The sequence below is a fragment of the Podarcis vaucheri genome (assembly GCF_965113315.1).
Source record: "Podarcis vaucheri genome assembly, chromosome: 7".
In the NCBI taxonomy this organism is placed as follows: Eukaryota; Metazoa; Chordata; class Lepidosauria; order Squamata; family Lacertidae; genus Podarcis; species Podarcis vaucheri.
Genome location: NC_138765.1, coordinates 19475415 through 19487765, shown reverse-complemented (window position 1 = coordinate 19487765; position 12351 = coordinate 19475415). Strand labels below are relative to the sequence as shown.

The window sequence follows — 12351 nt, the reverse complement described above, 5'->3', positions numbered from 1 at the left end:
CTACATAAATTTTCTCTACGTTGGGGTGGGGCAACTGGTATACCTGGCAGTTCGTGAGCTCCGTCGAGTTGCCTTGGTGCGTTGGGCCCGGGACCTGGGGCTCTTGGGTTGGTCATCTGATGCCTGGTGTCGGGTGGGCCGAGCCCGACACACCCGGGCGATGTCTCCCGATTTTCTGCACTGCCTGCACTCTGCGTTGCGGAAACGGCAGGTCCTCCTCTCGTGACTCTCCCCGCAGCTTGCGCAGTTTCCTCCTTCTCGTTGAGGCAGCTGTGGTCTGTGCGCTGCTTGAGTGCGCTGCTGTACTTGGTGCACCTCCTCCCTGTCGGATCCTGAGTCGTCGGTGAGGTCTTCGTGGTGGACCCTCGGTTGGGATGGCAGGCTCGGCCGTGCCTCTTGCGTCGACCTCTCGGCAGCTTCTGTTGCCAGGGCCTCCTCCAGAGCGACCTGGAACGTTAGGTCCTTCTTGGCGTAGAGGCGTTGTTGCAGCTTCTCATCCTTCAGGCCACCGACGAGGCGGTCACGAAGCATGTTCTCCAGCTCTGAGAAGTTGCAGAACCGGGCGGCTTGGCGGAGAGAGGTCACAAACCCAGTTATGGTTTCCCCAGGGGCTTGTCGCTTTGCGTAGAAGGCATTTCGACGAGCCACCACTGAGGGCTGCGGCGAAAAGTGCCCCTTCAGCTGTTCCATTATTGTTTTGTATGGAACAGTAGCGACGTCTTCAGGCACAAGGAGAGCCCGGGCGATTTCAAACGTCTCCTCTCCGCAGACGCTGAAGAATATCGCCCTCTTCTTGGTGTCTTCTTCGTCGGTGACCCCTTTGGCTTCTAGGAGGAAGGTGAAACGGGAGGCGTATGCTTCCCAGTCTCCAGATGCTGGGTTGAATGGCGAGAAGCTGCTGTTGGCTGCCATTCTGAGTTCCTTGTGTCCCGGAGCTGAAGCCTGGATACACGGTGCGAGGCAGCGGTGCGGCAGGTGGCGGTGCTGCGGTGCTGTGTGTGGCAGTCAGCTCAGCGGGATCCCACCTTTGTCGCCAGTGAAATATACTCAGAGTCGCAAAGTGATTTCATGCTCTTTATTCAGCTCATAGTGGTGAGGAGGAATGAATGAAAGTCCCCTCACAGTATCTGCTTTATATACATTATTTACACAATGGGCTGCACATGATTGGCTAATTCCGGAATTCTACTGTAAGCCAATCAGGTTGTGGATTCACTTCAATCTGGAGCAGGATTGGGTGGTTCCTGCCAACCAATCATACTGCTGCATTGTTCTAGGACCAATCAGACTGCTGCATTCTGAATCCTATTGTTCTCGGACTAATCAGACTGCTGCAATTTGGATCCTATTGTTCTCAGTACATAACACCTGAGCTGCAGATAAAAGCCAGCCAATCCCAAGTTGCGGGAGCAACATTGTTGGTTGCTAGTTCCTGCCTGAATCCTGTCCTGCTTTCCTGCCTGAGCTCCTGACCCACCCTGGTTCCCTGCTTGTATGCCTGTTCCTGACTTCACTTGACTCACTGCCCTTCACCCAGCTTCAGCTACTACAGACTGCCTCCACGTTGCACCTTTGAGCACGGACCGGACTTGGACCATGCCTCTTGGGTAACCCACGGGACCAGCACATGCACACTCCATTTGCACTGTGCTCTTGGCAGGTTTACTGTGCCCCGATGTCACTCGGTGTGAGTTGGGTGTGTCTTTCTTCAGTTCTGTGAAGCTGTACATTGCAGGAGAAGATGGGTGGCATTGGGCAAGTTGCACAGAAGAGATGCTTCTTCGCCACAACCAGTCTTCAAGTTGGCAAACCTATGATAAGCTTCAAAGGATACTTAGAAGAATACAGACTAAACCAGTTGCCTCTCCTGATGGCGTCTCTCAGCAGCTTAATAGAGATATAAACCAGCTTGGGGGAAAGAATGAACCCCTGTGGAGTGCAGTGGGTTATGCAACAGGCCAGTAACCATGGTGCTGAATAATAGGAGGCTGGCCCATTAGGGGAAATGGAGTATTGGTCCACCAGCATCTGTCTGCTTTCAGACAATGCCCACCTACCACGGGTTGGCTGTGTCTGACATTCCCTCTTGCTCCACTTACTTTTGGTCTTCCTGCCATCTGCCCTACCAGTACTCATATGCATCAGCCACCACTGGTGACAGCCCCACTTTCAGGACTGACCACGCAGGTAGGAGTAGAAGCACCACCAGGAAATCATGCCCTCAATGTTTTTAATTACTTTTTTGTTGTTGGAGATTCCTTTAAATGCGAATATTTATTTGGACTTTTCTATTAAAAAATACAGATTAATTCTGAAACAGGACAGAGAGCATGCAAAACTGATATGTGTCAGATAAAAACTGATCTATCCAACCCTGGTGGAAAGTATTACATGGGATGTCTGCAGGGTTATTGTCAAATCCCACAAATGCATTGAACCTTGTTTCTTTCTCTTCCTTCCTTCCTGAAAGCTTACATCGATGCTACCCGAACCTTCATGTTCTTCGCTGTGATCGCTGGAGTCATCTCTTGCATTGGCCTTTGTGGCAACTTCTTTTCCTTCCAGCTTCGCTCCATCTCCAAGACCAAGAGCTCAGCTATAGCCAGCCTCGTTGCAGGTATCATGGGGGTTCTGAACATCTGCGTCCACACTAAGCCCAAGCCCCTGAAACCCCAGAAATCAGCTAACCCAGAAATAGTACCCCGGGTTAAGAACTTTGCTTCAGGATGAGAACATAAATCGTGTGGTGGCGGCGCAGTGGCAGCAGGAGGCCCCATTAGCTAAAGTGGTGCTTCAGGTTAAGAACAGTTTCAGGTTAAGAACGGACCTCCAGAACGTCTTAAGTTCTTAACCCGTGGTACCACTGTATAGGGAGGGTGGGAGGGTGGTCCGGTGGATGAAACGAAACACAAGAATCTCAAAACGCAATGTGCAGCGGTATATATCTATCCCTTGGAAGTAATTTCTGCAACCCCATTGGCCGGAACAGGTCCCATGCTTCCGAGGGACCAGTTGGGTAGCTGTGGCAATCCAAATATAGCCACCCCAGAAACAGAGTCAGTTGTGGTGACTTCACTGCAACACATGCTCTCTGGGAGGAGAACGCGATTTCACAAAACACTATTGGCAGAACTAAGTTATACTTAGAGTAGACCCACTGAAATCAATGGATATGGTGCACAGCAATGCCCTCCCCACTCCCCACCTCCAGTTTCAGAGTTACAAAAGATAGGGAGGGGGATGCAAGGGTTTTCATAGCCCTGCCAGGGCAGCTGCTTTTTACTTGCTATGTTGGAGTTAGAAAGCAGCCGTGTGGGGTTGCTTCAAAAGCCACACCGTGGGAAGCAGTGGCTTCCATTGAATGAAAACCATACACCCCTTCTTGAGTATGGCATGCTTCTAAAACCTTCCCTCTTTCATCTCATGCTGCCACAGCTAAGTGAGCTGAGGAATTTGCCTGGCAGGAATAACAACACTGGGAGATGGCCAGTTGCACTGCTGGTAGATCTGTGCCTCTGGATCCTGGGAGTATGAGCCACTCAGGTGGTTGGCAGAGGAGCCAGCAGAGCAGGGCAGTGGCTGCCACCTGTTCCAGCTGTCCCTCTACATTTCACCTAGACCACCCATCTACCACCTTTCATCACACTCTATATTAGATCGCCACCTGTCTCTGTTCAAGTGAACTGCAGAGTGATGGCACATTTACCTTTTTATTATATGTTACACATACTGTAAAAGGATAGCCAAACAACTGCATATGAAAACAATGTGAAAAATAACAAGCAGAAATATGAAAAACTATTTAGAACAGCATCCCATAATGCACAATCAATTCAAATCCAGGACGGATACCAGCTGGGATAAGGATTTAGGCATGTTTGTTGAAAGCGGGAATGTTTTGGCTCCCAAACGCCACAAACCCCGAAGTGTGTCTTCCAGTTTGCAAACGTTCTTTGGAAGCTGAAAGTTCCGATTGAGTGCAGGAAGCACTTGCAGCCAATCAGAAGCTGTGATTCGGTTGTCGAAAGTTTTCGGAAGTTGAACGTACTTCCGGAACAGATTCCCTTTGACAACCAAGGTACAACTGTATAGGGCTTTGTACACTAATGTTGAACCTTGCACGGCGGTGGATTGGCAGCTGCAGTATATATGTTGGTCATATTCCACCCCAGTGAGTAGTTAACCCTCTCTATTTTGCACTAACTGCAGCTTCCAGCTCAGCATCAAGGATTTAATTAACAAGTAACTTGATATCCTGGTGTATTTTTTCTTCCTAGCTCTTTGTGTCATGATTGGCATGGCCATCTTCACAGGGCAGACAGGAGGAATTGCCCCTTATGGATGGGCTTTTGGCTTGGGCTGGGCAACCTTTCCTCTCTTCCTCATAACTGGTGAGTATTTGTCGAATGCTGGAAATGTACATCTTTATTTAAAGGTTTACCTTTGTGTAGAGTAGTCTGCTGCGTTATTTAGCTCAGAACAGTTTGGGGCTGCTCTACAGTGTGTCCATTTGAACACAGTTGAAAGCAGGTGTGTATTCCATGCAGAAGATTCAAAATGCACCTTGTAGTTCTGTGGAAGAGAATATGTTTTTGCCCTCTAGAACGACAAGTTTGTGACCTCACGGATGAGGAAGCGAGGTCAGCAGTCCAGATATCTTGGGTGGTGTTTTTTTCTGCTCCCCCTGTTGCCCTAACCAGCCCCTTTTCTCTCCTGACAGGTGGGCTGGCTTTTGCCTTGGATAGGGCTGTGTCAACAGCAGCATGAAGAAAAGGCTGTGCTTCCACTTCAGATGACACCTGGGGCACACAGACCCAGCCTGCACTGGGGCGAGTTGGAGCTGGGGGGAACTGAATATAATGTAGGGCTGTCCGGACACAAAAGTTGTTGAACTTCTGTTTTGTCCTTTTGGCCAAAGTTGTTGATCTTTCTTTGCAAAACCCCTAAGGGTTTTTGAGCTATTTTTACTGAAATTTGAGCTATCTTTACTGACATGAACCGAATAGCCGCTATGTCTGGGAAATTCTGGGTGCATGGCAACTTTAATGGCAAAACTGATATTGTTATAAGTCTGGCAAGGTGGTTAAGAAACTCCAATTGGTGGGAGAAGGATGATTAAGGTATCATATTATCTTAATGTATGCTGCTATTACCAGTTAAGAATGATAATGAACATTATTATAATTATTTTGTAAATTTATTTATTTGTTTTTTTCAAATTAAAATTTTACAATAACATATAAATATACAATATAGAAATAAAATTCCACAGAATCTCCTGGACTTCTCTCCTCCCATTTGTGGGTCCTATTGTTAGTCCTTTCCTCCTGCGTATTCTATAAAAATCCAAATGTTTTGCATCTTCCTTGTGTCCAAAATTCAGCATTAAACTACAACTGTTATTCCAATCCCACTAAAAATGTTTTAGCTGTTTACAATGGTTTTTAATATAGATTATAAATTTCCCCCATTCCTTATTACAATTTTGGTCTTCTCTTCCTGATTTCTGATCCTTCCAGTTGTTTTTGCCATTTTGGCATAGTCCATCAACTTGATCTGCCATAATGATGAACAATATTATTATTCCTTCAGTAGCTGGGTTAAAGATAAGGAATGAGTCAGCCAGGCATCTTCTATTCATCAAGCTAAAAGGAAGGTCTATGAATTAAATGATATGCCTCTATGTTTCGTATATTTTGTAGGAGCAAATGACTTTTGTGATTCTTCTGTTTATCTTGCTTACCTTGTGGCCACAAGAATTTGGAGCAAATGATTCAGCAGAGGAAACACAGCCCAGAATAACTAAGGAGATAGTACAAGAATATTTGGCTAGTTTAGATGTATTCAAGTCTCCAGGGCCAGATGAACTGCATCCAAGAGTATTAAAAGAACTGGCAGATGTGATCTCAGAACCACTGGCAGTCATCTTTGAGAATTCCTGGAGAATAGTCGAAGTCCCGGCAGATGGGAGGAGGGCAAATGTTGTTCCTATTTTCAAAAAGGGGGAAAGAGAGGACCCAAATAATTACTGCCCAGTCAGTCTGACATCAATACCAGGGAAGATTCTGGAGCAGATCATTAAGCAAGCACTTGGGCAAAAAAAAGGAGAGGCACAAATACAAGATGGGTGACACCTGGCTTGAGAGTAGTACATGTGAAAAGGATCTAGGAGTCTTGGTTGACCACAAACTTGACATGAGCCAACAGTGTGACGCGGCAGCTAAAAAAGCCAATGCAATTCTGGGCTGCATCAATAGGAGTATAGCATCTAGATCAAGGGAAGTAATAGTGCCACTGTATTCTGCTCTGGTCAGACCACACCTGGAGTACTGTGTCCAGTTCTGGGCACCACAATTCAAGAAGGACACTGACAAACTGGAACGTGTCCAGAGGAGGGCAACCAAAATGGTCAAAGGCCTGGAAACGATGCCTTATGAGGAACGGCTAAGGGAGCTGGGCATGTTTAGCCTGGAGAAGAGGAGGTTAAGGGGTGATATGATAGCCATGTTCAAATATATAAAAGGATGTCACATAGAGGAGGGAGAAAGGTTGTTTTCTGCTGCTCCAGAGAAGCGGACACGGAGCAATGGATCCAAACTACAAGAAAGAAGATTCCACCTAAACATTAGGAAGAACTTCCTGACAGTAAGAGCTGTTTGACAGTGGAATTTGCTGCCAAGGAGTGTGGTGGAGTCTCCTACTTTGGAGGTCTTTAAGCAGAGGCTTGACAACCATATGTCAGGAGTGCTCTGATGGTGTTTCCTGCTTGGCAGGGGGTTGGACTCGATGGCCCTTGTGGTCTCTTCCAACTCTATGATTCTAATATATATATATATATATATATATATATATATATATATATATATATGTGCTTTCGTAGATTTTCACGGGTACAGGAATGCAGGTTTTGGTGTCTTCGGGTGTCTTCCCGTGTAAGAGTCGGGGTGTCTGTGCGACGTTTCGACGAGGTCTCACTCGTCATCTTCAGGCTGGTGCTTTCGGCTTCTTGTTACTGGAACAGAGCAGAGTCTGGTGTTTGAGTTCCTATAAATACTGTTGAGGGGTGTGGTGTATAGCCTCCAACGTTCTGGGCAGAGAGGAAGTTCCTAGATTAGTGTGCCTTTTCTTCTTTTGTTCCTTAATTACTTGAGGGATATCTTGGGTGATTTCATGAGTGATATTCTGAATATCACTGGGTGGGTCATTAAGTGTAGATTAGTTGCTAAAGCTTTCGTGTCTTGACCTCTTGAGCTTGTGAAGAGTTTTTCTGAGAAGATGGCTGTGCTGCATTTAGTTGTGCTCTGGCTTGGCTTCGTGTATAGGGGCGAGCTATGGTTTTGTGCCTTGTGCCAGCCAGATCTGTGTAGGGATTGCAGGGGGGTGCAGCATCCGGAGGTGCCACTATAGTTTGGCTACTGGATGGAGTCTGTAATATGTCTGTGGAGAGGGTCTGGGTTTGGGTCTGGTGTGGTTGATTGGTGACGGCGTTCTGTGTGCCTCTGGTTCTGGTGTCGGTTTTTGTGGGGAGGGCTAATTTCCAGATGTCTGGCAGGCGGGACGTGTCGTCACGCTTGTTCATGTTGTGAGGGTGTTTCTCTATCTCGATGGCTTCCATGATTATTCTCTTGTGGTGATGTTCCATGTTAAAGAGCAATTTGGAATCTGCAAAATTAATTTCATGTCCTGTTTCTTTCATGTGTTGGAAAAGAGAGGAAGTTTTTTCTTCTTTTTTGACGGCATTCTTGTGTTCTGCGATACGTGCATTTATTCGTCTGTTTGTTTGTCCAATGTACGTGGCTGGGCAGACTTTGCAGGGTATTTCATAGACCCCTTGGTTTTCCAGCTGGATTTTGTCTTTTGGGTTTCTGAGGATATTGGCTATTTTTTGGTTGGTGCAGAAGGCTGTTTTGATATTGTGTTTATGGAGGATTTTGCTGATTTTGTCTGTAGTGCCCTTGATATAAGGAAGGAGGGCCATGCCATTGTTTTCTTCTGTGTCTTGGTTTTTGGGGGGTGTTTCTTTTTGGATTAGCTTCGTAACCCTGTTTTTCTGGTATCCATTGGCGATTAACACATTTGAGAGATTCTGTAACTCAGTTGTCAAGTGGTCTTTGTCAGCCAGGCGTTTGGTTCTGGAGATGAGAGTTTTGGCTACGGAGTTTATTTGTGCAGGGTGGTGGTGTGATTGTGCATGTAAGTAGCGGTTGGTGTGTGTTTTTTTCCGGTAGATAGTGTGTCCTAGGGAGCCATCAGGTTTTTTGTAGATTAGGACGTCAAGAAAGGGGAGTTGGTTGTTGTCTTCTATTTCCATAGTGAATTGTATTTTGGGGTGTAGGCTGTTGAGATGTGTGAGGAAGCTATCTAGTTTTTCTTTCCCGTGTGGCCAAATTACAAAGGTGTCGTCAACATATCTGAGCCAAAGTTTGGGTTTGTGTTCTGACTTGTCTAAAGCATTGGTTTCAAAGTGTTCCATGTACAAATTTGCGATGACCGGTGAGAGGGGTGATCCCATAGGTGCTCCTTCTATCTGTTTGTATCTTTGTCCATTGTGGATGAAGTACGTGTTGGTTAGGCAGTGGTTGGTCAGGTCCAGGATGTATTTGGGGGGGTTGTATTTGTTTTGAATGGCTGTCAAGGCTTCATTAATGGGCACTTGAGTGAAGAGAGATACAACATCGAAGCTCACAAGTAGGTCATCGGGATGTAGGTATTGTTTCTTTATTGTTTCTATGAACTGGAAGGAGTTAGTAACGTGTGAAGCGATGGATTCTGCATAGGGCTGAAGTTGCTTAGCGAGAAATTTAGCGAGATTTTGTAGAGGTGAGCCTATGGAGCTGACTATTGGTCTGAGTGGTGTTCCTTCTTTGTGTATCTTGGGGAGACCGTAGAGTTTGGGGCATCTGGATGATTTTTCTCTGTTACTAACAAAACCATAGCTCGCCCCTATACACGAAGCCAAGCCAGAGCACAACTAAATGCAGCACAGCCATCTTCTCAGAAAAACTCTTCACAAGCTCAAGAGGTCAAGACACGAAAGCTTTAGCAACTAATCTACACTTAATGACCCACCCAGTGATATTCAGAATATCACTCATGAAATCACCCAAGATATCCCTCAAGTAATTAAGGAACAAAAGAAGAAAAGGCACACTAATCTAGGAACTTCCTCTCTGCCCAGAACGTTGGAGGCTATACACCACACCCCTCAACAGTATTTATAGGAACTCAAACACCAGACTCTGCTCTGTTCCAGTAACAAGAAGCCGAAAGCACCAGCCTGAAGATGACGAGTGAGACCTCGTCGAAACGTCGCACAGACACCCCGACTCTTACACGGGAAGACACCCGAAGACACCAAAACCTGCATTCCTGTACCCGTGAAAATCTACGAAAGCATATATATATATATATATATATATATATATATATATATATATGTGTGTGTGTGTGTGTGTGTGTGTGTGTGGGACGCAGGTGGCGCTGTGGGTAAAAGCCTCAGCGCCTAGGGCTTGCCGATCGTAAGGTCGGCGGTTCGAATCCCCGCGGCGGGGTGCGCTCCCGCTGCTCGGTCCCAGCGCCTGCCAACCTAGCAGTTCGAAAGCACCTGCGGGTGCAAGTAGATAAATAGGTACCGCTTACCAGCGGGAAGGTAAACGGCGTTCCGTGTGCTGCGCTGGCTCGCCAGATGCAGCTTTGTCACGCGGGCCACGTGACCCGGAAGTGTCTCCGGACAGCGCTGGCCCCCGGCCTATAGATGTGAGATGGGTGCACAAACCCCAGAGTCTGTCAAGACTGGCCCGTTCGGGCAGGGGTACCTTTACCTTTACCTATATATATATATATGCACACAGATTCTGAAGCCTGGTTATAAGGGTGAAAGTGTGGGTTTGGATTTAGAATCAAGAGGTCTAATTTTGCTCCCAGCAGGCTTCCCTGCAAAGTCATAGGAAGCAATGGAACCTCTCTCGTCTCCATCCCTTGACATGTGGCTCTTTCTCTCCCCCATGCAAATTTTGGGCGAAAAGCAGTTCTTCTGGCATTTGAATCTGACTTCTTGGATGTGACTTTCTCTTTAACAGAAGGTTCCCACACACAGCCTATTTATTCCTCCCAATGTACTTGCAGAAAACTTATGTGGAGGTTAGTTCATTCAGCATTCATCCTGAACTTTCTTGGGGAGTCATATTACAACAAGCATTCATCCTGCCTTCGCCCTGATTTGTTTGTCAAGTGTTTATATGTGTTCCCAGTAATAATTCACTCATTTCTCACTTGTCAATGCATTTCCCAGCACTCCTCCCCAATCACACAAAGTCTGGGTTTTCCCCACTGAATTCCATTCAGAGTAGATTCATCGACATTAATGAGCCTATGTTATAGGTTAACATTGGCTATAACCCTGATTTCTTTATTATTATTATTTTTAAAAATGGATCCCCCCCCCAGGTTAATAGATGGCTTTAACCCACATTATTTATGTGCAACCCCAAATTTAGGGTACACAGTCTGGAGGCACCTTGAGTAAGCTTTCTAAATTTACCTCAAATGGAGGTATTTGGAAAAACAAATACCCACTACACATGCTTAATTTTTCTCTCAGTGACTGCTGTGTGCAAAATGATTTTAAAAATAAATGAAATAAACACAACATCCAAATACTCTCAGAGTTTCATGAGTTGCTCTCAAACAGGGACAGGAAACCTGTGTTTGGCAGATTCTTCTCTTCATTTAACACAGAGTTAGCACCGTGAAGCTTACAGTCTCTGAATTATAGATAAGTGGAGAGGAAGGATTGTGATCCATCTCTACACCAGGGTTTGCTAAAATTTGGTCTCCAGCTGTTGTTGGACTACAACTCCCATCATCCCTAACTGCATAGCTGTCAACCTTCCCTTTTGTTGCAGGAAATTCCCTTATTCCAGTGCCGTTTCCTGCTGTTTCCCGCTTCTATCCCAGATTGTTATATATCCCGTAGACTGTCCCTGGGACAGGTGACGCTGCTGACCCCTTATTTTCAAATCTGAAAGTTGACAGCTATGCCTAACTAGCAGGCCCAGTTCTACGGAAAGCAGAAGAGTTGTGTGTTATTGTCGAGCAAGGGTTATGCATATGTCTGTAAAGCTGACAGAGCACCAGAAATCTTCCCACTCCATTTCTTTTCTTGTTTCTTCTTTATTTTCTTTCTTTTAGTTGTTATGTTTTAAAAAATGCTTTGTATTTGATAGAAATTGTTGTATATTGCTTTTTCTATGCCCCCCAGGTTTTAATGAAAATCCCCCCCCCCCAAAGCCAAGGGGTATTGATGTTGACTCAACTGAACAGTTGGTAGAGCATGAGAATCTTTAATCTCAAGGTCTTAGGTTTGATTCCTATTTGGGCCAAACATTGCAGGGGGTTGGACTAGATGACCCTTGCGGCTAGGTGACTCTACAAATCTATGATTTTATAATAAAGAAGCTACAATGAGGAAAGCATCTGAGCAGGTCTGGGAACATCAAGCTGATGAGCCAGACATCTGGTCCACTGCCTCCACTCCTTACCCTGCTCCTAGCAGTTAGGTCTAATTATAGTAGTGCCAGCTGGCCAGGGGGAGATAAGAATTAATGCCCTGGCTTCTTCCTGTGTCTTTAGCTGTGGTTTGATTTGCAGAAACCAGCAAGTGTAGATTTCGCTCTGGACATGTCTGCAGATGTATATGCCACTCATAGTGAGATTCATCTGCAATAACAGCAGAGCCAAGATTTGGGTGGATGCAAGCGATTTTATCCTCAAAATGCTTCGCAAACAAGTCACAAAGAGCTACCGTTGGTTCTATCACCTCCTTTGGGCCAGGATACACCCCAGAAAAGCTCTGCCTGACAACATAATGAGGTTGCAAGGGAGGCAGCAAAGTGTGCCTTCTTTGCTGCCTTCACTGCCTCTAGGTCGGCTCAATAATGAGCCCTTACCAGTGTTTGGGTCTTTCCTCCACTTGTGTCCAAATTGTCTCCCAGCTTGTTTCCTCATCCTAAGCTCTGGAGTACTCATGAATGCTGCCTCTGTGTTCAGAAATCAACAGATGAAGCTTCAGCATAGAGGACACCTTACCAGTGTTTGGTTGCATTCATATGGATCTTTCCTCCACTTGCGTTCAAGCCATTTTCCAGCTTGTTTCCTCATCCTAAGCTCTGGAATATAACGGGGGGGGGGAATGGGCTCCACAAAGTGGGAGAGAGAGCTCTGGCTGATCGTGTCAGCCAGAGCTTTGACAGGGCGCCAGTCATATCAGCCAGAAAACCTCTTAGAACCATTTGGAATCCCACCGGATCCATCAGCCTCTGGGGGCGGACCTTCCGAATAGGTTCCCCCGCC

General features: G+C 46.1%; 1 protein-coding gene across 1 annotated transcript; it reads left to right on the top strand.

Moving 5' to 3' along the window:
• Positions 1-2045: 2045 nt before the first annotated feature.
• LOC309537581 (epithelial membrane protein 2-like) lies at positions 2046-4871 on the top strand (the record flags this gene model as incomplete). The annotated part of the gene is made up of 4 exons (XM_082232478.1): positions 2046-2187; positions 2471-2617; positions 4278-4391; positions 4721-4871. 4 exons carry the CDS (start codon positions 2046-2048, stop codon positions 4765-4767), a joined length of 450 nt encoding a protein of 149 aa, XP_082088604.1. The 3' UTR covers positions 4768-4871.
• Between the last annotated feature and the right edge of the window lie 7480 nt (positions 4872-12351).